Here is a 27387-nt window from a genome sequence, read left to right as displayed (position 1 = left end):
AGTCATAAATGGAAATTCCAAAGAAAACATTTGAAAAAGTTCAGGGTGTAAGAAGAAACAGGTGGGGATGGCATAAACGAAACCTATATACAAAACCTTATTGAGCTTAACCCTAGATTACAAGTTTATTATTCATATATTAGTTGTCGTAGACGAGCTATCGTGACATTTTAATTGCTTCCTTTGTAGACAGGAATTGAGGATTAGGGGCTTAGGGCAACACAAGCGTAGATAAAGGTAATTATGTGTTTAGACAAATCTTTTAGATGATGAAGAAAACGTGTTTATGAGCTACTTTTCTTTTTTCTTATTTGGCATGCAAAAGATAAAGAACCAATACTAGTAAAATAAGAAAAAAGATAAACTTCGTTTTTCAACAAAACACAACTATCATCATTAGTGGCTGCATGACAACCCGAGACACCATCATAAAAAAGCTTTGAGAATTGAGATGTGCTACAAACCTACATCAAACCAATTCATAGAGATCCTACATTCTTTTTTCTATTTTTGAGCTAATTGCAAATATGGTTCTTGTGGTGGAACCTTAAACGCAAATTGCAACCCCGTGGTATTATTTTTGTAGATATGGGCCATGTGATGACACTTTCAATTCACTTTGAGTTTCAGTCATTTCGGATCTTTTTGATGGAGCGTTTTAGCATAACGTTGGAGAACACCATCCCCATGGCTTTTTCGGGTGTTTTCAAGGTTCAAATAGTCATACAACGTTCTGTACATAACGCTAAAGGAAGAGAAAATGGAGCCCATGGGTGAAAAGCAACCAATTCAGGGGGGGAGTGGGTGACGTTATGACTATTGTGTAGGGATGAGCTCGGTACCGGTACCGAAAATACCGATCCAGAAAAACGCAAAATCTTGGTACCGGTACGGTACCGTTATTGAGTAAAATTCAGGAAATGAAGGTCGGCACGATTTCGAAACGCTATTCTCACGGTGAACTACACACGCATTCCATATTTCAACATCCTTACACGCCATGTGTCACCATCTCAACCATCAAAATTATCTCCATTTAGCCAGTCAATTCTGACCGTCACCTCCTCCCCCATCTTCTCTCTCTCTAAAACCGGCCTTCCGGCAACGTTCATCCTTCAGTTACTAACACACAATAATAATATTATTAATCACCATTACATATTCAGATCTGCGTAATGCACAGCTAATTCATATTAATACAATACATATTTTACATATTTTATATGATGTGGAGATCATCGTTTTTGTTATTGAAAGAAGGTTTATTGTCTTCACGGATTGTTAGGTCAAAACCGGTGACGTGTGGCTTACGACAACGAGTTGTTAGGTCAACGGATTACAGATGCGGTGGATTTAGGTTTAGGTTTTTGAGTACGGCCGGCGGCGGCGGTGGTGACAGTGGCGGTGGTGATGGTGATGATATATCGATAGCGGAGACGAAGAAGCTGATGCGGTTGGTGAATGTGGAGGCGTTGAAGACGAGGTTCGGTACGGAAGGAAAAGAGGTGATAGGTTATTCGGAGTTGTTACAGGCGTGTGAGAGCACGGGCGTTGCAAAATCGGTTGAGGAAGCGAAGGCGTTTGCGCGTGTGCTTGATGAAGCTGGAGTTGTTTTGATTTTTAGGGATAAGGTTTACCTGCATCCTGATAAGGTATAATTTGATTATCTGTGATATTGTTTTATTTATATGTTTATGCATTTGATTACTATTTGATAATTTTGTTTGTTTAGCTTTTGTTGCGAGTGTTTAGCTAGGGACGCATTATTTGATTAGATAGATTAAGAGAGATTAGGATATGTGAAATAGAGATTATTTGATTTATGATGGTAAATTTTCACATTTCTAGCTCTTCATTGAGCTAGATTATGGGTATGTTTGGCAAAACTAGCTGGTGGTTGGTAGCTGTAGGATTTTAGATATATTTAGGTGTTTGGCAGAGTAACTGGAACTTTTAATAAAACTATATGGTGAAGTGTTGTTTTAATTTGCTAAGGAAGAATAACCGGTTATTCATTTGATTAGTTTTTTTTTAACTTATAATTTTCCTGGAATTCGATTTAATAAAAGGATCCGATTACAATAGAGAGGCAGGTAAACGAGCAACAAGTTGCGCCGCCACCCCCTTTTGAATGGCAAAACCGATCCTACTGAATGCAAAATTATTAGATTTTTTATTTTATTTTATCGTTTTAGTTGGTTTCCGAGGCTCAGGCTGGTATTACTAGCATTAGATTGGAAATATTTGTGATGTTATCCTTGTTAGGTTTTAATATTGTGAAATTGTGATAACTAGTGATAATGTTAAGATGCATTATGCATGGTTATTAAAAGCCCTCGCTTCTTGCGCCTAGGCCCATTTTCAGGCGAGGCTCAATAAATGCGCTTCTAGTTTCTAGGCGAGCGCTTCGTCATTGTCTATGCCAAGAAAGTGAGAACATAAAAGCCGGGAAAAAGAAACGCAAGGGTTGCTATTGAAACGTAGATCTAGGAGAAGGCAAAGGTTATATTGATACATTTTGTTATTCAAGTTTTGGGATCACATTTGAATCTCGACTATTTAAAACTTTTGGTACTAATTGGATGATATTAAATGTTATATAAGAGCTTTTGTTTATTTTATTTGAAGAATAGTATTATTTTTCATATACATAATATATTTTAAATGTTTTATATAAGTGTGCTTATTTGTCCTTTGGCCCTCACTTTTTTTGCCCTTGCGCCTAGGCCCTAGGCGAGGCCTATGCGCCTTGAGTGTGATTGTGTTCTTCCTCTTGAGTTTTTACTTTATCGCTCACGCAAACTGCATATATACGATGTTTTGTTTATATTTTTATTTTGTTGATATCTGTCTGATATGGTAGGTGTGTATAGCTTCACGGGAGATATTTTTTGCTAAGTTTGAAAAATACATGGGAGTTGCATGACTGTTTTGTTTGTCAAGCACGGAACTGATTCTTGAATCATTTAACATGAATGGTGTTTGTCACAAATAATTTTTCAAATCAGGATTATCTTATTGTATGCTTCTTTGTATGTAAGAAACTAAGAATTAAATCAATTCATATTTTGGAAGTCACACACTGAAACAGCTTTTTTTTGCTTATTATCTTTTAACATTGAAATTGTGAACGAGGTTAGTTTGATTGTGCTATATAGAATACTAGAAGTTCTTATGTGTTATAAATGTTAAGCTTTTAATAAAAGTAAATTAGATTATTCTTGTTATAACTTTTTTTTGACAATAATACTTAAAACGCATTAACTATTTAGGTGGTGGATTTGGTCAGAAAGGCGGTGCCACTAGCCTTAACACCCGAAGATGACCCTAGGCGAGAAGAACTAAAAGCCTTACAAGCAAAACAAGAAGAAATCGATAGGCTGGCTCACAAACAGGTCCGGTTGATCCTCTATAGCGGGCTTGGGTTTTCACTTGCCCAAATCGGGCTTTTCTTTCGTTTAACGTTTTGGGAATTCTCTTGGGATGTTATGGAGCCGATTGCGTTTTTTGCAACGACGTCGGGTATTATTGTGGGGTACGCGTATTTTCTTATTACATCGCGGGACCCTACATATCAAGATTTCATGAAGAGGTTGTTTTTGTCGCGTAGAAGAAAGCTTATGAAAAAACATAATTTTGATGTTGGGAGATTTATGGAGTTACAGAAGAAGTGTAAGTCGCCTTTGGATGCACCCCCGACAGCTAAACATGATTTTGCTGGGGTGGAGTTGGAGACTCGAGATCTGGTGCATAAGAACTAACATAATAGGTTTGACTTTTGGTTAACATGTTTTGACTTATGATTTTTGTTGACCACCTGTTATTATTCATGCCCACAAATTTTTTGAGGTGAAATATTGGATATTTGGATATTTCAATGCTCTTTTGTGGGTTATAATATTTTATACTTTTGTTTCAAGCTGACCCATTCACTATAATGCCACATTTTGGGTTTACTTTTTATTTAGTGTAGGAAGTGAATTGAGTTATAAAATGTCAATTTTCATTTGGAACCCTGTATTTTTATAGCCTGGGTTGGGGGATTGAAGTTGATGAGCCTTTATTCGTGTCAAAGATTTCATTAACAGGTTCAGATACCGGTTATTGGAATTTTGGCAACTTGGTCAACCGGTCAATGTTAAATAACCGGTTATGGTTTGGTTTTTGCAGTAACTATAACTGGCAAGCCTGTTTGTAGCGGCCAAACAGTTCTGCTATTACGGTTTATGCTGTTTACCTTTTCTTTTTACCAACTTCTGTTGATTTCATTCACAAAATAAGTGGTCATAAAAAATCACAGGAACTTCTATTAACTTACCTTTACGGTAGTCTGTTACGGGGATGAGCTGGGGATGGTACCGCTACCGACCGTACCGATCCCGAAAATCCCGATCCTGAAATTTGAAATATTTGGTACCGGTATCGAAATGTTCGGTTCGATACCAGTATTTCATGCAAAATCGTGAAATGCTGGTACCGGTACCAAAAACTAAAAACTTGATACTGATTTGGCATCGACGATACCGAATTCGGTACCGGTACAAACGGTACCGGTATCGAAAACGCTCATTCCTAGTCTTTTATTCCACGCAGCTTTTAAAAACAAATCCAACAGAATGGAATGCTGGAATGCAAACAACTGCGAAAGTTATTTTAAAAACTATCCTTTTGACTAATAGGATATGTCTCTAGTCAAGACACATGTCTAGAACACAGGCTAAAACTAAAGTTCCAGATTGTAGTGTTTTAATTTCGTGTATTTTAGTTACCATACTATATTCCAAAGTGTAATATTAAAATTATTTTTAGTGTTTGGATTTATGATTGGTGTGTCTCTGTAGAGGAAATTAACCAAGAAAATATTAACTCATCAAATTTTAAAGCTTATTCTTCCTATCAGTTTTTAAGCTCCTCTCTCAATTATCTGCAATGGGTGAGTTTTGAGTCAACATATGAATATAACACTTAGGAGGTGTTTGGGATTCCTTATGAAATCTCCTTATAACTTTTAGGTTAATAAGTTTTAAAAGTGTAACTTATTAACTTTTCCTCTTACACCAAAAGCAACACCAAACACCTTATTGCTTTTCAAGAAGTTAATAAGTTATAAGTTGGTGAAAATAAGCAATCCCAAACACCCCCTTAGAAAATTTTCTTTTCCCAGCAAACCACTCTGCTTCTGAATTACAATATTTTTCTTAAACTGACGACATGGCTAACAATTGAACCTAGGACCTTTCATCAAGAGGCATAAGCCTCTACCACTAGGCCAGTTACTAAGGTGATTATGAGTTAGTTTCTTGTTAAACATAATCTTCAGATTTAATGATTGAAACTTGATATGGTACAAAGGTTACAGTTAATTATGATTAAATCAAGAAGCTGGTAAAAAAAAAGTAGGTTTTGACAATAGACTCAAGTCTCAAATTAATGTATTTGCTAGTTTGATTGAACACCACCTCTACCTATAGTAGTTGTTATTTTGTTATTAGCATCGAGTGGTGGGATCCTTGCTTTCTTCATGGCTTACCATCTCAACTAAGACCAAAGCAGCTGTTTGAAAGTAAACTTAAGTTACAACCGACCTCGTTAATGGAATTTATTCGATTTGTCATGCTTGTTATGAATTCATTAGAGTTGGAAGTAAACTATGGGTCTACCCATACCCCATTATTGGGTACCCATATATGAAATTCTCCCAAGATCGTAGCTTAGTCATTTAATCTCTACCATGGTATAAGGGGCTGCAATATGAAATTCTCCCAAGATCATAATTTAGTCATTATATTGGTCGTGTCACTGGATGAAAATGATCATAGAACATGCATGTCATATGATTTTTGTTAAATTGTCACATCAATCATAATACTCGAACGTATAACATAACAAGCACCATCTCATACAAACCCTCACACGAAGCATATGCATTATTTTCCGCATTTCATATGACTAAATAGTGTGGCACACAGCAGGGTGAAAAATGTATAATAGCGAAAAACAAGGGACTTGATAAAACATCATATTACATGTAATATGAACTAGATAAGATTCTATGATTGCATGATGATAATAATACTAATACGAGATAGATAGATCATCTCTTCTTCTACCTCCATAATAATAATAATCCAAAACACCAAATCATGAGCCTGTTGAAATCACTCGTCGTAAATGTACCCACCACCACCCTCACAACAACCCAACTCCACCACTCTACACACTCCTTCACCTTCTTATCATCTCCACTTCATTTCCCCAAGTTAACCACCGCCACCGTCTGCCGGAGAACAACCTCTTCCGTCAGGACCGCCGTCTCCGCCGTAGATTCTTCCGAAACCATTGAAAAGGTCATGATTTATACCTAACTCGAGTTTTTTAATAATTTATAGATATTTTAAGTTTCAGGATCAAATACAAAAACCTCTGAACATAAAAAATCGAGAACTAATTTGCTGTTATTATTAGGTTTCACTTATTTTTTGTTCTTATTTGCAGATTTCCAATTATGAAGCGTTATAAGTATTTGTTGATTTACATTTTGTTTAGGGCAAAACAAAAAGTTCTGTAGGCCCTAATTAATGAGTAAATAAACACATGAGCCAATTTTTTTTAAACAACGTTTAACATTATTTAAATTAGTTTTTAAATTTAGTTTGGACCTAATAGCTTAAATGGATTATGAATAAAATAAGCTTTTACCCAATATATTTAAAATGATTAATATCCATACCTATTTTATAAAAAAATAATTTTAAAAATATATATATATAAAAAATTGGCCCTGAAAAATTACGTGCCTCGGCCGACCGCCCAGCTCGCCCTACCCAAGGGCTGGCCTTGATTTTGTTGTTATTATTAGGTTTTTCTCTTTTGTTGTCATTATTTTTTTTGTTGATTCTGATTCTTTTGTTGTTATTATTAGGTTTTTTTCTTTGTTATTATGAAACATTGCTTATGTAGATTGATATTGTAGTTAGTATTGTTTCATACGTTCTCAATTTTGATAGATTGATATTGTTTCCTACGTTCTTATGTTAAGCCTATTTTGTACATGAACTCTCCCTGCTAATTTAATTAGGTTAGAACAATAATTTGATCCTTTAACATTAACCGAACAAAAAATCGAACACGAGTAATTAAACAGTTAAGAAACTGAATGTTCGTGTTTGTTAACACGATAAACGAGTGGTTCACGAACGTAAAAGTGACGTATATAGGTTAGCTAAAAAGTATTAAAAGTTTGTGAAGAACAATGTGTTGGGTCTAACAAGTTATTATTAAAACTATTACTAAGTTCTAAAGGGCCAAATAAATTTAAATGAGTGTATTGACGAACGCAAATGAACGATCTTAAACAAACACAAACTACGAACGAGCATAAACAAATGTAAATTAACTTTTCATCACTAGAAGATGATTTTGGTTAGGCGTGTAAACGAATTGAACAAACACGAACGAAGCATGTTCATGTTCATTCTTTTAACCTTAACCAAACAAACGCTTGAACACGAACAATTAAGCGAACGTTAAGAGCATGTTTGTGTTAGTTTATGTTCGTTCGTTAACAGGATAAACGAGTTGTTTACGAACGTAAGCGAATAACGTAACTGAACATAACGTAGCTAAAACTAGTTAAAAGTAATATGCTAGGCCTAAAAAGTTATTAAAACTATATCTAGTTGTAACAGGCCTAAAAAAGCTAATGATGAATATATTTATGAACGTAAATGAACAAAGTCAAACAAACGTAAACTAATGAACATAAACGCACACGAAAGTTTACGAACATAAACGAATGAGACATATGCTCATTTTTGTTCATGTTCATTTGTTTATTGAATAAACGAACTTCTTGCCAAACTGTTTAAGAACTTTCAGGGTGTTTAGTTTGTTTACTAGCCTGGTTGGTGCTAATTAAATAAATGTGGGTATATATAACTATAAGTGATTGTAATCTTGCCATTACTCATTATCCATTTGTGACATGTGAAAGCAAAAAATAAAAATTAATGTTGGATGATGAAGAACACTTTCAAGAACAGTTATTGAACGGGCTTCGTACGGCTGGTTTGGGCCAGCTGGCGGTGGCCTTTGGTCACCCCGTACAAAATACCTAGGCATTCTATGTTTGTTGGCCGTTCAAAAAGAAAACAAAAGGAATTAAAAGATTCACAGGCGACAATAATTAAAAATGAAATTCATCGTTAAAAAATAGTTTTAAGTAATAAAAAACATAAACTACAAAATTAAAAGATTTGAAAATTTGGACGAGAAGGAAGACTCATACAAAAATTGTTTTCGATATTCATTTTTTGATTTCAAATTGCATCGTCGGGTATAAAAAAAAATACTGAGGATCTAAAGAAAAAAAAATCCTACCGTATGGGGATTGTAAACCGAGAAGCTTGTAACATAAAACAAAAAATCGCTATAAAAAAATTTGACAGATATATTATTCGCAAGTTGACTATCCACCTGTGCAAGTGTTACCCGCTTCTAAACATTTGATTATGTAATTTCTCAAAGTTAACTAACCATGCAAAATGATCAAACAACATAGATTATTCGTGTAACTAATTCTATATATTAAACTAGTTTGAGGCTCGTGTATTACACATGTAATTAGTGAAAAATTTTAAACTTTAACCATTAAGTGAAATACAGTAAATAAAATAATCACATATTGTTAATACAATTATAATTTACATTAAATTACATAAATTACATAATTAAGATTACACAAACATGTTACAAATAAGTAAAATCATCCTTTTACACTACATTTGTGATTGTATGGCCGGTATACATTGTTTGTCAAAAATCAAAATCTTTATTCATGTCTGCTTGTAACTCTTGAGAAGGTAACATATAGGTCTGCTTGTAACTCTTCTGTGTGACAAATAAGGTTCTTCAAGTACATACGAACCCTAAATAAATGATAATGTATCTATGAAACTAATAAAAAAAATATTCATGCACATAAAATATTATATCTTTTAATCAATTAATATGATGTCATTTGAGATCATCTGCTCATGTTTATAAAAAAACATGATTATCCTAAAAACTAGATTATATGAACGTTGTTGATATAATCATCCTTAGAATCTTAAGAATTTATGATAAATTTGCTGGCATTAATATTCCGTGTATGACAAATTTTTAATTGATTTTATATTTTACAATTAACAATTGTATAATCAAGCAACATATAAAACCAAAAAACTATAACAAAATGAAAATGATTTGTTTTATTTCGTAAGAAATGTAATTGCCAGAAAAGTGACAAAAACATACTAACCTTAAAGTCATGTTCAAATAATAATGAGTTAGCAGAATATTAGAAAATTTAAATTTGCATAAAGTGACGGTAGTTATTCTTATTTAAAATAGTTGAAGGTATTATATTAGAAATTTGAGTACTAATCCTGTGTTATTAGTTAATATTATGGGAAGTTGTTGGAATATTTAATTAATCGATATATATACATATTAACAACTTATAGAAAACAAAAAAGAAGCAAAGATTTCGGATTTTCTACGAGCATGGTAAATGACTTTTAACCGGATTAACATTTTTTTTAAATTAATGTGAAAACGGAATATTCCTTGAAATGTAATGAGGAGCATGATTAAGTTAGAAATAAAAAAATAAATATAATAAATATTTATATTGAGTTACATTATAATAAGTGTGAATCTTAATGATTTTTATAACATATTTTAATAATAAATATTGAATGTAATTTAAAAGAAATCTATATGTAGCTTTATTATTTTGAATATAAACCATATAAACACTTTAATTATGTACTAACCAACATGTAACCCAAACATATACCCAATTCGTTGTATTTGTATAAAAATAAAATTAATAGGTTAATATAATATTAAAATTATGTAAATAATTAATTAAAACGACATTCTAGGTTTCAATATCCTAAATGATTTTCGGAGCGAAATAGTGGAATGGGATTGAAGTATATTTTTTGGTTTAAACTTTTGAATGCTTTTAATTAAGCAAATTGTCTTATAAGACATATTAATAATCTCTATTAACTGGTATTGGCCGATAATAATCCATATTCATTTTATCACCACTGGCGGTCCCAAATTTAAAAAAGTTGCCCCCCCAATGGTCCGCCGTTAAAAATGACTTAACGGTGTTATATTTTTTTCCGAATTTCAAACTAATGTTTTAGGGCTTTTGATCGGAAGGAGGATACGAGTCGATTAATGTAAAACTTAGCTCGAAACGGAGATTCAGACGACTTGATTTTGTTAATTGTAAGTTCAAACACCCGAATTGAAGCATTATTTCATCGTTTTGGAGTACCATTTCGAAAGAAGTTTTACATCAATCGACTCGTATCCTCCTTCCGATCAAAAGCCCCAAAACATTAGTTTGAAATTTGGGAAAAAGTATAACGCCGTTAAGTCATTTTTAACGTGGGACCACTGGGGGCCAACTTATTTAAATTTGGGACCGCCAGTGGTGATAAAATGAATAGGGATTATTATCGGCCAATATCAGTCAATAGGGATTATTAAAATCCAATAAATCAAAAGTATAAATCAAGTCATAAAATATACGTTTATGAAGCATTTTGGTCTAAGTTATGTAAAAAAATATTTGAAACTAAAAATTGATCTTCTTATTGCTAAAACATTTTATACTACACAAAAAAGTCATATAAATAAAGGATTAATTTCATAAACCCTTACAAAATTAAAGATAGTTCATATAGTAAATCGTTATACATATAATTTAGTTATAATATTCAACTTCAATGATTTAATGCTAAACACTAAGATATATATAATAGGTATTCTCCATGTTTATAATATTTATACAAAATGTTTGGAGAAAATTAAGAAAATACACATTTTCTTGAGTTCAAGTGCATACGAGAAAATTATTAAATCCGGATTTGAAACTAATCTTATATAAAAAAATATGCAATGTTGCTCGAATCCCAGTTTAAAAACAATTTGCAGTATACCATACAAATCAAAATTATTCGACAATAATGCACCTTTATTTTCTTTATTTGCAATCACCCGTGACTTTAAAATTTTATTCTAACAGACTTGCAACTTCAATTTTTATATTTCCTTATTTTCATATATCACCATTAATGTTAATAAATGAATCGGTTAGGATTTACATTTAATAAAAATATTGAATTCATTTATTGAAATGACTTAAAAGATAAGGAACATATATTAAAATTGGTTGAAAAAAATATGAGGAGGGCTATGAGATTGACAAGTGACGAAAGTGATAGTCTTGTATTAGAGTAGATAAATTCTCCATGTTTACAATATTTATACAAAATATTTGGAGAAAATTAAGAAAATACACATTTTCTTGAGTTCAAATGCATACGAGAAAATTATTAAATTCAAATCTGAAACCAAATTTATATAAAAAAGGAAAATTGGTTTTTATTGGTCCCATCTATTTCATTTTTGTCGGCGTTGGTCCCAACTTTCATTTTGGCTGGCAACGGTCCCAACTTTAACATTCGTTTCTTCCACCAGCCGTGACTAACGGAGTACTAACTCCGTTATGTTTTTGCTGATGTGTCCATCTGAGTTGTCAAAAAATGTTACGTGGCAGCCACCTCCCCACACCACCGTCCCACCACCACTCCCGCCACCCCCACCACCAACGCCCAACGCCGCATCGACATCGCCGTCAACCTCTCCGACGAGTATGCCTTCGCCCTCAACCAATACCTCCGTCCCAGCGACGCCGTCCGCCTTCGCCGTCAAATGGGCCGTCAACCAGTACCTCCGTCCCGGCGACGCCGTCATCTTAGCCCACGTAAGACCCATCTTCGTCCTCTACGGCGCTGACTGGGGCTCCTTTGACTTATCAATTGCAAACATTGATACCGAAAACGAAGAGTCAACCTTAAATTTGACAGTTCTAATGTCAAATTGCCTAACGGAAGCTACAAATAATGCAATTAATTGCTAATTCGAGTAAAAACCCAACAGAACAAATTGATTTACGAACACATCTAACTTGCTTGAAGAACTTTGGGGCCTTGGAAATGTGTGGATTTGCGAAGTGTGGATGAATTAGGCAATGATTTGCCTCCGATTGATCGTAAGTCGGTGTTACATAGCTCTGATTCGATTGAGGGAATGGTGGTTGAAGCTCCGGAGAGTTTGGTTTTAATTTGGTGGATGTGTTTAGTTGATATAAGAAGGTAACAAGTTAAGTATAAACACATTCTCATGTTCGAACTCGTCGGCGGACTCGTCGGAGAGGTCGACGACCCATTTGACGGTGAAGGCGGACTCGTCGGAGAGGTCGACGATGATGCTGATGCGGCGTTGGGCGGTGGTGGTGGGGGTGGCGGGAGTGGTGGTGGGACGGTGGTGTGGGGAGGTGGCTGCCACGTAACATTTTTTTGACAACTCAGATGGACACATCAGCAAAAACATAACGGAGTTAGTACTTCGTTAGTCGCGGACTGGTGGAAGAAACGAATGTTAAAGTTGGGACCATTGCTAGCCAAAACGAAAGTTGGGACCAGCGTCAACAAAAATAAAATAGTTGGGACCAATAAAAACCAATTTTCCTATAAAAAAATTTGCAATGTTGCTCAAATCCCAGTTTAAAAACAATTTGTAGTTTACCATACAAATCAAAATTCTTCGAGAATGATGCACCTTTATTTTCTTTATTTGCAATCACCCGTGACTTTAAAAATTTTTTTTAACAGACTTGCAACTTTAATTTTTGTATTTTCTTATTTCACCATTAATGTTAATAAATGAATCGGTTAGAATTTACATTTAATAAGTATATTGAATTCAATTATTGAAATGGCTTAAAAGATAAGGAACATAATTGGTTGAAAAAAAATGTGGGAAGGGTTATGAGATTGACAAGTGACAAAAGTGGAAGTATTTTATTAGAGTAGACAGATGGATGCGAAAGGAGTTTAGAGAAGGCTTTAATTTTGTTCAATGCATACCCACATAACATCACAAGTTAATGTCAATTAATTGCATTAAAATTTATTGGTTTGAATTTATACTCATAGTTAAGGATCAAACTATAATTAATTAAGCGTGTAGTTAATGACTTAATTCTTATTTACTGTTATAACTTCAAAAAATCCTATAAAAGCATAACAATGTAGGCTAAATTTTTTAACATGCTAAATCAAAACCGCGTAAGTGATGAAACTTACTATTAGCATGGTTTTTGCCCTTTTACTAGTTATCATGGTATCAACACAAGCTGGTAAATATATGTTTTGTTCAAAAGTTTTCATAGATCAATTGCAATCTCTAAATTTATTATAAGCTCTTTTTTTTACATATATGAATTTTGGAATACTGTTATTGGTTCTCAGGTGCTGAGCTTAACATTGAAGGCAGTGAGAACGAGATGAAGATAAATATCCACATATGTGACGAGCATGTTGGCTGGCCTGCTCCTAATTGTGATAATGGAATGTGCGAGGGTTTGTGCAAAGGATTGCATGGGAAAAGAGCCTGGGGAAAATGCTCGAATGCAGTAGATTGTTTATGCCATTGGTGGTGTTAAAAGCTTTCATATAGTGTGAGCCCAATAATTTGAGCTAATATAAGGTTATCTTTAAATTGGGATGCTTAATCCATATTTAATTATAACATGTGCTAAACATGTTTCTCATTCTCTTTTTAGTTATGAATATTGGTTTTTATTGGTCATAAATATCCCATTTTGGTCAATTACGGTCCCAACTATCCCATTTTGGCTGGCAACGGTCCCAACTTTCACCTTTTTTTTTCCATCAATCCGCGACTGACTAAGTAGTAACTCCGTTAAATCCTTGCTGACATGTCCATCTCAGTTGTCAAAAGACTATGACATGACAACCTACGTGTCAAAATCCCTAATTCATCAGTTCATTCACACTTCAAAAATCCCCAATTCTCTCTCTAGCCCTCGCATTCTCACCTTCAAAATCCCCAACTCATCATCTTCATCGAGCCTTCATCATTAACCCCCGTCACCGGATTCGAGCACCTCACCAGACATCAGCTCGATTCTGCACTCATCACCATCGTCGTTGTTTAACCGCTATCGCCACCACCAGACCACCTCCCCCACCTCCCGTTTATGAAAATTCCGACCACCACACTTCGTCCACCGGCTCCGTACACCACCGCCATGTTCAGTACTCTAGGTATTTCAACATTGAACATTTTTACTCTTCCAATTGGACTTTTCAATGAGAGTTTGACGTTTCAAATTCTTGTTCTCTTCTTCCGACACCACGTAGAATGTGATTAGGGCTTGAGAGAATTGGGGATTTTGAAGTGTGAATGAATGGTTGGAGACTTGTGAAATTGTAAAGTATAAAGAACATAAGCAGACTTAATCTACATGTAGGCTGTCATGTCATAGCTTTTTGACAACTAGGATGGACACGTCAGAAGGTGAAAATTGGGACCCTTGCCGGACAAAATGAAAGGTGAGAGCGACATCGACTAAAATGAGATAGTTGGCACCAATAAAAACTAATATTCCTTTTATTTATTGTACTACGCCTTTTCAACGTGTCCGATTAACACCTTTTAACCAATCCATTGTTTATTTGTCTCGTCTATGATTTGTGGTGACAATTATTAAATATATTGTTATTATTAAAGTGTTGTGATGAGTGTTATATGAACAATTTAACAAAACAATAAGAGATTAATATACAATATATAAATTATGTGTGTAATTACATGTGATAGATAATTCAAATATAATGAAAATTTATATTGCAATTTTTGTCTGCAGCTAAAAACAAACATTTATAATCTTTAAACAACAATTGAAACTATTTATTGTAAAAGTAACAAGCGTGATTTTTTAAAACTGACAACGAAACAAATATTTGGTTTCCTATGCGGGGTTACTTTCTTTTGTTGGAATGGCGGATTTTGTATATACAAACAAAGAAGCTAAGATTACAATAGAATTTATAAATGAAAGTTATACCGGTTAGACCAATTTATAAAATTATATTTGTATTTGTTTATCACGATAAGAAACCTAACACCTTTTTAATTACATCTTAGTTTATTTTTTATTTACACCATAATCAATGATATTAATTAGGTTTAATTGTAACAATTAATTGGAGCTTGGTTTCATTTAATCAGGTTTGACTAAAAAAATTATTAAAGCACTCTCACCAAATACAATCAATATTTAATTATTATCCAACTAGGTTATTGACCCGTATATTATACGGGCATAAATATAAAAAACCATCCAAGTAAATGTATATATAATTTCAAACGACAACATTTTTTTAATATGTATTTTGAGAAAGCAATATAATTTATAATTGTAAGTCAAATTCAAACGAAAACATAATATTGAAAGACATGGAGTTACAAAAAATGACATTACATAGTATAATGTTTACAAACAAAATTTTAAACTTTAAAAGTTACAAATTTTTACTTATAAACAATATTTTTTGCTTTGCTTGCAACTTTCTCTTGCTTATCTAAAATAAGTATTTATTTTTTGTCCGTCTCTACTCTTGACTCTTGATAAATCTACATAAAGTTGACCATGTGTAAAATGGGTCTTTTGAATATGCCAACTCTTGCTAGAGACTGACCTAGACTTTTGTTGATTATTGCAAAACCAAACTACAACAGGAAACCGTCTTCTCTAAAATTAAAACAAAAGTTTTTTTATCTGAATGTGTCAATTGTGTATATATATATATGCTTATATATTTGAACAATTTGTAAATTTTGTATTTGTGTTAAATTATTTTAATAAATGTTATGTTTGTCCTTAACTCACATATAAAAATGCATTTTAATAATCACAAAATTAATAATTCATTTTAGTGAATATAACACCATCTGTCAAAAAAAAACTATATAAAATGGCTCCTTATTTTATTTCATTCACTTAAACATTTCAAATTTTCATAAAATAGATCGTTTTACTTTGAATAATTAATTTGTTATGAAAAATAATCCTATATATTTATTTAATTTTGCGTGATATAGCAATATTCATAAATTAGATCATTTTACCTCGAATAATTAATTTGTTGTAAAAATTAATCCTATATATTTTATTTAATTTAGTGTGTCACAACAATATGTGTTAAAAATTCATTTTATGAAATTATAAATTTTTTAAACTAATTTCTATTTAAACCATCATAAATATATTATGCCAAATAAATGTGGCTATTTTATAAATTTAATATTAATGTTAGTGTAATTTGGAAGAGATCATTGTTATAGTGGCCCAAACTTTTTTACTAAAAGAAATAGACATGTTAAATTTTGACCAATTTAAGAAAATGTAAACAAAATATGATACACAATAAAATTATCATATATTATTAATAGAACTACGCTTTATATTACAATGCTACTTAAAATTACATATTAAATGGAAATATTAATCAACACATTATAAGTAGTAGCATGCACAAAATTGTTACCTCTACGACAAAGGATGGCCAACTTGCAGTCATGTTGCCAAATATTAACGTTGAATATTCATGTATATCCACAAAATCTTGTCGCATTTAATCAATCAAAAAAGAAATATGAAACTATAATATTATTATAATGACGTGCCGATTCAAAAAATCACCAAATACAAATAGCTCTCTGAAAGGATCAACTTAAAAGAAATCATCAATAGTTCAATTGTAATATGTATTTTCTTGTAATTAAATTCTCAATACTTTTGTGAAACGATCACCTAATCCAAATCATTGGATACAACAACATAGCCAAGCCCATATGAGCCTTACTTGATAAGAAAGCCCAAATGTAAGTAGCATGTGTTACGACTTCTATACTCTTGGTATATATTGTGTAATTGATACACACCCAAACCGACCCATCATATTATACTCACTAAATTAAGTTAGCTATTTTGACTTATTCTGATTTAATATTTTTTTAAACAACTCGTTTCGACCCGAAATCATTATGATCATTATTACCCATTTTGACCCGAATCTATTTGGTCTGTTACTCCATCCAACACGACCCGCCTGTTTAAAATAACATAAAAATTAAGAATGCATCATTAATGAATTTGCCTTTTAAGTTTATAATATAATCTAAAACAACTGGGTTTGACCCAAACTTGTTATATTGGGAATTTCCGTCCATGGGAATTCTTAATTTACCATTTACTGTATATTCTTTTCCTTCTGACCTTCAAATTTTAAATTTGATTTTGCAACATTGGTGCACGTGTTTAATGTATGATAATTTACTAACAAAAGGAGCAAGAATAAAACAATTTATGGGAGCATAAGTGACTTACCAGTGGAGAATAGTAATTTATCATCTTCTACATCTAAAGCTTCAATTGCGAAGCAAAATTAGCAAATGATAAGAAAATTAGTTCAATTTTAATTTAAAATTCATTTGCAAATGCAGTTAATTCAATATATACAGATACCAAACAAAAATGTTATTAACAGAAAATGTCAAACTTCAGGCAAAATTAATGCAAAAGTATATAGAGAGGTCAAATTATGATTATCTCTTGATAAGAAACAATAACTTCTGCTTATATTAGTCCAGCTAGTGATTCCAATTTGTCGATTCTAAACTCTTCAAAAACACAAAGAACTTGATAGCATTGTAGACACGAAGAATGCTAAATTGAGGCAAATATACATATATTCAAATAAGATAGCTTGAAAATTACAGTGAGTTGGAGAGAAATGAATGAAAATTAGGGTTATGAAACATATACGGGTTCATAATTAGTTGTCTAGGAGAAAACACATTCATTTAAATGATTATCATGATTTTAATTTTGAATTATTTTATTAGTAACAAATTATATGAGGGGTAAAATCAACCAATAATAATCAGCCAAAAAGAATGTCCTTAATAGTATTTATTATATAGATTAAATGATTATTATGATTTTAATTTTGAATTATTTTATTAGTAACAAATTGTATGAGAGCTTATTATTTTTTGAATATAGTAAAATCAACCAATAAGAATGAGTCAAAATGAATTTTTTTAATAAGATATACAGATTATGAAAGATTTTCAGTAAGCAATTGGCAAGGAGACAAGTGGAAAATAATACACACAAGTCTTGAAATATTTTGTTACGTTATGTTTTTTTAGGGTTATTTAGTATGATACTTTACCTTAAAATGCTTAAATTCTTTACAAAAGACGTGGATCATATATGACATAAAATGCTTAAATTCTTTACAAAAGACATGGATCGCATATGACATAAAAAATCTAATCAACGGTGAAGGCTACTTTATGTTTTAATGATACTTTTCTATCGGTTAATATCGACTTCATGTTAATTCTTATTAGGGAAAAAATCGGTCTTTCATTTTCATTATGTAGATGCAAACGCGAGGTCGCTTTATGTGCTCAGTTTTTAAGACCTCTGTTGTTTTCTAAAATATATTCTCTTTGAAAAGCCAATATTATCATTTCATGTGCGGTAATGTCCTTAACTTATGAAGATTTCTTTATTTTTAATATTTATGCACCTCAATATTCAAATTCTAAAGCTTTGTTATAAGATTAAATTGCTATTTGAAGAGCGGGTATTTTCTAGGTGATTTTAATGACGTTCGGGGAGAATACAACAGAAAATATTTTATATCTATAGAGCAAATCCAACAATTTTATCTTCAAGGCGTATATTTCTAAATATCTTATGGTCAGGGGCCCAAGGTAGCATAAAACATATGAGTTAACATTATGATATAACCCCGTTTGACCATTTTTCTTACATCATACAACTCATATACAATGACGGACCTAGCTAATGAGGAGGGGTACCCCTCAACATTTAGCTGGCAGTGTAAAAAAAAATTTTTGGCCGGTTTTCGTGTTTCGTTACCCCTTAAAAAAAGACAACGTCACCCCTATGTATTTTAAACCCAGCCAATTTAATACTGAAACCCAATAAAAGCCCACTTAAATTATAAAGTCCAAACCAAAAAACCCAATAACCCAAATAATCCTTTTAAGTTTAACAATAAAAAAAAGACCAGATATTGTGAACACAGGCACACAGCCGACAACTCTCTGTCTCTCTAGACTCTGCTCACCACACACCACCACCTCACCACGGCCGCCACCACCTACACCTCCATCTGCCACCAACCACCTCCTGGCCTCACTCGACCACTCCACCTCCAACCTCTCTTTCAGTAAGATTTCTTGTATTTAGGTATTTAGGGTTATGTTTAAATTTGAGTTAGTTTGGGATTTAGGATTTATGTTTAAATTGGAATTGATTAGGTATTTGGGGTTATATTTAAATTGTAATTAATTAGGGATTTAGCCTTTAGTTTTATGTATAAATTGAAATTGATATTACGTTTTTGGTTCAAATTTTGTTTAGGGAACTTTGAAGATGAGTAAACAACCTCTTATTAGTAACCTTTTTAAACGTCAAAGAAAAAGAAAACGATGACATCGGTTTATCACCAAGTTTAAATATTCCAACTTCAAGTTCAAACATGTTCGATTCTTTTATTTTCTTATTTAATTAAATATTGTGTTTATCAATATTTTTGTTGAGTAAACTTTAAAACTACTCATTAACAATATTTGTTTGATCTGATTGAAAGATATCAATAAAATCATTGTGTTAGTAAGTTAATAAGTTTGAATAATTCTCAATATCATTAAGCAAACAAGTTTATGTTATTTTGATGTGCCCATTATAAATCAACTTGTTTTGATCCGCCATTGCAAATGGGTTAACCTGGCGTCGGTACGCTTGTAATACGAAGCAGAGCCCGGGATGTGCCAAACGGTAACCAGACACCTACACAAGCAAAACGCGTTACTGGGCTCCACTACGCGCGAAAGGTAATCAGGCCCGTAAACGTGAAACCGGTAAAGATTTTTTTCTTAACGTACGTTTAAATTTTTTTTTTACGTTACTCCTGAAATTAGTTTCAAAATCCGCCATTGCTCATATATACTGTTTGTGGTGTGTATAGAAGAGGTGCACATAATACCCGGTTCTGGACCTGTTCGTTGGGCCCTTATGGTATCTCGTACACATTCCGACGATTGGCCGAGTGAATAAGTCAACTTCAAAGTGGATTTTTTGTGCGAAGAGTGCGTATGAACCGTTTCGAGAGCATTCCGTCACTTTTTGGCGACTTTCACTTTCAACCCAATTCACCGCCTACATGCCCTTTACCCCCAACCATATACCCGTACTGGTTTCGGGTTTCTCCTCATACCGGACCCGCTGGTACCGGTTCCAAGACCCAACCCGACCCTACTTGAAACCTGAAAAAATCCTAAAAACTGGTCAAAACTCGATCAAAGACACTATATCCTGAACCGGTTCCTTCCTGACCCGAATTTGACTTTTATTGACTATACCCAGAACCGGTTCCGGTATATGAATATACCCTCCGGGGTATAGTGTGGACCGTTGACTTTTATCTTAAAGTGGGCCCACTATATGAAAACCGCATTCAGGCCCATGGGCTTACCGAAAGAAACGATTCAACGAGTTGATTACTCATTGACTAAACTGGACTTCTGACCAGAACCGAAACCACACCGAAGCAAGCAAACACGCAATTGGAATGACGGAAGATCTAAACCCTAACCGAACACACCGGAGCTGATAACAATGGACGGAGTAGCTGAAGGCCTATGGGAACTAGCCGATTTACACGAGAAGAACGGCGAAATCGCCAAATCAGTCAAGTTTCTCGAAGCCATTTGTCAAAGCACCGTATCGTTTCTTCCGGTTATCGAAGTCAAAACTCGTCTACGAATCGCTACGCTGCTTCTAAAGCACTCGAATAACGTCAATCACGCTAAATCTCACCTCGAACGCTCTGTAAGTCTTTGATTGTTACTGTTTTAGCTGAAAATAGGTTTAGTTAGTTACGTTTATGATGTCAGTTTGATACGAGCCTTGGAGTGTTACGGAATTGATGAAGATGCACAATTATGTTACACTATAAGTCGGTGATTCTTACATTTCTAGCTTATACACTCTGAATAATGTCAATACTCCAAATTTCACCTCGAACTCTCTGTAAGTATTCGATTGTTACCGTTTTAGCTTCAGTTAGGTTTAGTTAGTTATGTTTATGATGCCGATTTGATACGAGAGTTAAGAGTGTTACGAAATTGATGAAGATGCACAAATATGTTACTATAAGTCGTTGATTCTTACATTTCTAGCTTATACACTCGAAAAATGTCAATCACGCCAAATCTCACCTCGAACGCTCGATTGTTACCGTTTTAACTTCAGTTAGGTTTAGTTAGTTACGTTTATGATGCCGATTTGATACAAGTATTAAGAGTGTTACGAAATTGATGAAGATGCACAAATATGTTACTATAAGTCGTTGATTCTTACATTTCTAGCTTATACACTCGAAAATGTCAATCACGCCAAATCTCACCTCAAACGCTCGATTGTTACCGTTTTAGCTTCAGTTAGGTTTAGTTAGTTACGTTTATGATGCCGATTTGATACAAGTATTAAGAGTGTTACGAAATTGATGAAGATGCACAAATATCTTACTACAAGTCGATGATTCTTACAGTTCTAGCTTATATTAGGTTTATATGCATTGGTTTAGGTGTAATTTGTTACGTTTTTGTCGTTAATTTGATTCGAGTATTACGTTTTAATGAAATTGATGAAGATTCACTGATATGTTACTGTTTGTTGTGCACTTTCGCTGTTTCTAGTTCTGTAACTCTGATGTGGTCATAATATTTATTATATAGTTTTTAATTTTATTTGTACTGGATCCCACTCCTATATATACAATTAACCATTATTATGTATATAAAAATATACTAGACATACATATAACTAGAGTAATTACAGTTTTAAACTACAGTAATTATGTTAATAAAAAATAATATAGTGTAGTAATAATTACTCTACTTCAAAAGTATAGTGTAATAATAATTACTCTAGTGTTAACATAATTATTCTAGTTATATATGCACTTCTCACGATAAACGTCATTTGTATTTGATCCAAACCCATATACATAATAGTTATTAATGTAAACATGTATTAAATAAAGTTTATATAAACAATAGGCGAATTTAGGCTCGCAAGCCGGCTCGAGCTTGTTTATTAAACATGCTTGTACTTAGGCTCAAGATTTTAGTGAGTCAATCTTGAGTAGCTCACGAGCGGCTTTAGGTTTAATTAGTTACGTTTCTGACGTCAATTTGACCGAGTTTTACATTTTACGAAATTGATGAAGATGCACTAGTTTGTTACTATAAGTCGTCGATTCTTACTATTCTAGCTTGAATTAGGTTTATACGCACTGGTTTAGGTTTAACAAGGTATGTTTTTTTTACTCCAGTTCGATCCGAGTCTTTCAGTTTTGCGAAACTAATGAAGATGCACGGATTTCTTACTGTTTGTTATTATTAAACATCATGCATTAATCAACTAGGTCAAATCTAGTTCTGTAACTCTGATCCGGTCAGTTCTTATACACATATTTCAGTTATAACTTTATATATAGCATAATATAAATTATTTAGTTATTTTTGTCATAGTTTTGTATATATAATTATTATTTATTATTTAAAAATTTTGTATTAAATAAAAATTGTATAAATAATAGGCTCGTTGAGGTTCATACGTTTCTGCGTCAATTTCATCCTAGTCGAGTCTTACAATTTTACGAAATTGATGATGATGCACAAATTTGTTACTGTTTATTATGCACTTATGCTGTGTTTATTCTATGAAAAATTTGGCATGGAGAACAATTTAGACAGGGATATTATGGAAATTGTAGTAATCTGTTGTTATTGTTCAACATAATGCATTAATTAGCTAGTTCAAATTTGGTTGTGTAAGTCTGATGTGGTGAGATTGTTAGCATGTAGGTTTAAACCAACATGACCTGTGATTTATGGTAAAGTAGTTTGGCTGATCACTCATTTAGTAACTTATTCTGCATATCTGTAGTCATATAAGCTACTCTGCGGTTAATATTATTTTTAAGAAAGAGCTTGTATTATTCTGCTTAAAAATATCAATCAAGATTTTTCAACCGCTTTCTATAATGAACGAACATAACTGAGCTAACACGAGCTAGAGTAAATGCGAACAACAATGTGCTCTATCTTAGAAGTTAATAAAGTTATCACACTAGATCCAATTGTAATAGGTAATATTTTGTTTTCTAAAACTACACTAAGTTGTAATGTGTTAGGAATCGATATGAGTTGATTGTGATAGATTGGATTTAGGGAAGAAAATAGGAACAATATAGACAAAGTAATATTTTGTTTTCTAAAACTACACTAAGTTGTAATGTGTTAGGAATCGATATGAGTTGATTGTGATAGATTGGATTTAGGGAAGAAATAGGAACAATATAGACAAACGATTGTATTACTGAAACGTAAAGAGGAAGTTACAAGATATTCCAGGGCTATGCCCTCTCTCCATGCATCACGCAGGAGCCTTAAAGATCTAAACAAACTTAATCCTAACCCTAACAAGCCTTATCATCTATTACTTATACTACCAATATATTACACTTTAGCCACTTGTATTATTTTCCGTTCACCCCCTTTGAGAATACATATATTGCGTTTCCGTCATAGCTCATTCCCATCATAATGGGCCAAAATCTGTAAAAGAATATATTAGTGAACGTAAACGAATAAACTTAAACAAATGTAGACTAACAAAACACAATTGAACATGAACAAGCGTAAACAAACTTAAATGAACGAATGTAAGCGAATGCTCACGATCATAAATGAATGAATGAGACACGTATTCATGTTTGTTTGTTTAACAAAGTGTACAAATGTTATGTTCATGTTCTTTTGTTTATTAAATAAACGAACTTCCTGTCGAACGGTTCACGAACTGCTACAAGCCTATTTTTGGGCAATAAAGTTAAAAAGGGGCTTAAGCTTTTGTAAATTGGGTTCACTAAACAGATTATCACTTGATTTTTTTTTATTTTGCAGCAACTACTTCTAAAGTCAATTCCCTCATGCTTTGAGTTGAAATGTAGAGCTTACAGCTTACTGAGTCAATGTTATCATCTTGTTGGAGCTGTTCCTTCTCAAAAACAGCTATTAAACAAGGGTCTAGAACTTACTGCATCATTTGGGGATAAGTATGCTTGTTTTTTCTAGCTCAAAATTTTGTTGCTAATTGTTTAACATAAGGATCCAGTAAATTTGTATGAACTAATTGCTATTGTTGTTTATTGGAAGGTTCTCTGGTAAGTTATGGTCATGCAACTTCAATTCGCAGCTTGCAAATGCTCTCATTATTGAAGGAGATTATCAGGGTTCAGTTTCTGCTTTGGAGCAAGGCTATGTCTCTGCTAGTGAGATGTATTATCCCGAGTTACAGGTTTGTGTGAACTAATAAGTGCACATTTCACTGATGATTATGATTTATGAATTCAGAACATTTGATATTTGTCCATCTTCTTTTAATATTTGCTGGCATCCATAATGAAGTTCTGAAATTCAGAGTTGATTTGTCTTTTTATTCTTTGGAATTTATCATACAATGGCAATATAGTTTCGCCTCGTTTTGGTAGTTTTAATATTTCAGACCGTTTTTGGTCATTATTAGTTTTGAAATCGCCTAATTTGGCAATTAAAGTGCTTTTTTTCCCCGTTTGGTAAAGTATTTTGTTTCTGGTTATAACTTTTTTATCCTATAATTGTCAAATTAGGCCGTTCCGAAAGCTTTTAATTATCGAAACGGATTGAAAACAAGCATAATTATCAAATTCGGTTTTTGAGTTTTTGAAAACCGCCCACTGTCAGTTTTTTTGGGTTTTGGTTTCGGTTCGTTTTTGTTTTTTTTTGGGTTTTTTCCATTTGGGTAGGAAATATTTGGACCAAAATAATGAAGCTGGGCCTATTCTTTTTGTTTGTTAATAATTAATTTATTGTTATACATTTGGGCTAAAGTGTTTGGGTTACACTATTTATTAAATTCTTATAAATTAACGTTCAAAATCTGAAAATCCATAAATTCGGTTCAGTTTTCGTTCTAATTACACGCAAAACTAAATCCGAACCATAAATTCAGTTTTTTGAAACCATAAAACTAACCCGTCGGTCATTTCAGTTCAGTTATTTTGGTTACGAACCAGAGGCAAATGTGTATTGTGATTCCTATGGCATTTGTGTAATTTATTTGTTTTTGTGGGCAGATGTTTTTTGCAACTTCAGTATTGCATGTACACCTCATGCAGTGGGATGATGGGAGCTTAGTTGAAAGTGCTGTAAGTAGATGCAATGAAGTTTGGGAATCTATTGACTTAGACAGGGTAAGTGTATGTAAATGAACGGAGCATGTTTGTGTTCGTTCGTTTTTTAATCGATATTAACTTTTGTAACATTTACTTTTGTGAAACGCAGAGAGAACAGTGTGTCGGTTTATTCTTCTACAATGAGTTACTCCACATATTCTACCTTTTGCGTACATGTGAGTACAAAAACGCGGGTCAACACATTGACAAATTAGACACCGCAATGAAAACCGATTTAGAAAAACTGCAACACGCGCGCGAGCTTGCAAAAGAACTCAACATAGTCAACGAAGGTCTTTTACAATCTGATCTGCCTCATAGAGACAGACAAACTTTAAGTTCTAGGCGAATTCAACTTGAAGTTGAAATCAGTAGTTTGGTGGGCCCCGGTTCAATGGGCCAAGAAGTGTTGGAACCCGCTTATTTTGGTAACGTTAAACGTGATTTGGGAGATAGGCTTGAGTTGGCACCGCATCCGATTGATGGCGAGTGGTTACCGAAAAGTGCTGTTTATTCGTTAGTTGATCTTATGGTTGTTATTCTTGGACGACCAAAAGGACTCTTTAAAGATTGTGCAAAGAGAATTCAGACCGGGGTTACTACTATTCGAGGTAGTTATTTTTGTTTATGTTGTTATTATGATCATATTGCAGGATTGGTCCTTAAGTTTGAAAATTTACACGTATGGTCCCAACTGTTACGTAAGTGTAAGATGCATGGCCCTTAGAATGGACGGGTTAAATTTTTTCAGTTAAATGCGTATGAAATGACTAAAATACTCTTAAGAGAAAAATGATATTTTTGTAAAACATATATATTTTTTTCTGTGTAATTGGTATTGACATGAAAAACTATCTTACAATTTTGCCCTTTTAAAATACTGAATAAAGTACTTGTTGCATGCAGAGGAGCTGGTGAAATATGGAATAACTGATGGTAAATCAGGTAAGTCTTTTGTTAATGTGTCTCAATGTAAAGTAATGAACAAGATATCCTTATTTTGGTTATTCTTTAATTTAACAATCTAAAATTTAATTAATAGTTAAACATAATTTTTTTTTTGTTTTTTTTCATATCAAGCAGAAGTGGATTTGCAGCACTCTGCCATCTGGATGGCTGGTGTGTACCTGATGATCTTAATGCAGTTTCTTGAGAATAAAGTAGCCATGGAACTCACTCGTTCAGAATTTGTTGAAGCACAAGAGGTTTGTTTTGTAACACATTATATAGTATATACATCTGTGTGCGTGTGCGTGCGTAGGGAGAAAGAATTTGGGAACTGAAACATCAACATTAGCTTGTAAGCTGAACCAAACTTTGTGTTTGTTCGCCTAACTTTAACCGAACAAACGATCAAACACGAACAGTTAAACGACCAGGGTTTTTCTTGTTCGTGTTTTTTTTGTTTGTTTCACTTTAACCGAACAAATGACCGTACACAAACAATTAAATGCTCAGGGTTTTCTTGATCGTGCACACTCGTTAAGAAAATAAATATGTTTGTGTTCGTCTATGTTTGTTCATTTACAGTAAAAAAGAACGGTTCACAAACTTAAACGATACGAACATAATGCACATCGATGAATGAATATAACTGAGCTAACAGTAGTTAAAAGTAATGTCTTAGGATCTAATAGGTTATAAAACTTGACCAATTTTTAATGAGTGAAAAAAATTTAAATCAATACATTAACAAACATAAACGGACGGACCAAACAAACGAAGATACAGGAATGTAAATGAACAAACATAAACAAACGATTCACGAACTGTTCACTAAGGTTGAGTTTGTTTACAGGCGTTATTGGAGATGAAGAGTTGGTTTAACCGCTTTCCCACAATTTTACAAGCATGCGAAAGCATTATAGAGATGCTAAGAGGGCAATATGCACACTGTGTTGCTTGTTACAGTGAAGCTGCTTATCATTTTGTTGAGGCAGCGAAGGTATCATTCACTAAATCATTATACTTTACATGTTATGTTTAAAAATTTCTGTATTAATGATTAATATCATTTACCTGCAGTTAACTGAGAGCAAATCAGCACAAGCCATGTGTGAAA

General features: G+C 33.1%; 2 protein-coding genes across 2 annotated transcripts; both read left to right on the top strand.

Moving 5' to 3' along the window:
* Positions 1–1211: 1211 nt before the first annotated feature.
* On the top strand, positions 1212–3987 carry LOC143573193 (calcium uniporter protein 1, mitochondrial-like). Its single transcript, XM_077058134.1, has 2 exons — positions 1212–1652; positions 3273–3987. The coding sequence occupies exons 1-2, from the start codon at positions 1224–1226 to the stop codon at positions 3759–3761; spliced, it is 918 nt and encodes a 305-aa protein (XP_076914249.1). The 5' UTR covers positions 1212–1223; the 3' UTR covers positions 3762–3987.
* A 16666-nt stretch (positions 3988–20653) lies between these two features.
* Positions 20654–27381, top strand: LOC143573246 (sister chromatid cohesion protein SCC4-like; the record flags this gene model as incomplete). The annotated part of the gene is made up of 9 exons (XM_077058177.1): positions 20654–20872; positions 24016–24167; positions 24268–24409; positions 25227–25343; positions 25435–25936; positions 26232–26270; positions 26409–26530; positions 27124–27270; positions 27351–27381. Coding segments are annotated over exons 1-9 (1465 nt in total), but the record flags the coding sequence as incomplete, so codon positions are not given.
* Positions 27382–27387: the final 6 nt, after the last annotated feature.

This window comes from Bidens hawaiensis, unplaced genomic scaffold (assembly GCF_021521415.1).
Source record: "Bidens hawaiensis isolate Kalapana, Puna unplaced genomic scaffold, B.hawaiensis_p1.1 tig00026238_1, whole genome shotgun sequence".
In the NCBI taxonomy this organism is placed as follows: Eukaryota; Viridiplantae; Streptophyta; class Magnoliopsida; order Asterales; family Asteraceae; genus Bidens; species Bidens hawaiensis.
The sequence above is the reverse complement of the archived record's forward strand: the minus strand, read 5'-3'. Positions and strand labels throughout refer to the sequence as shown.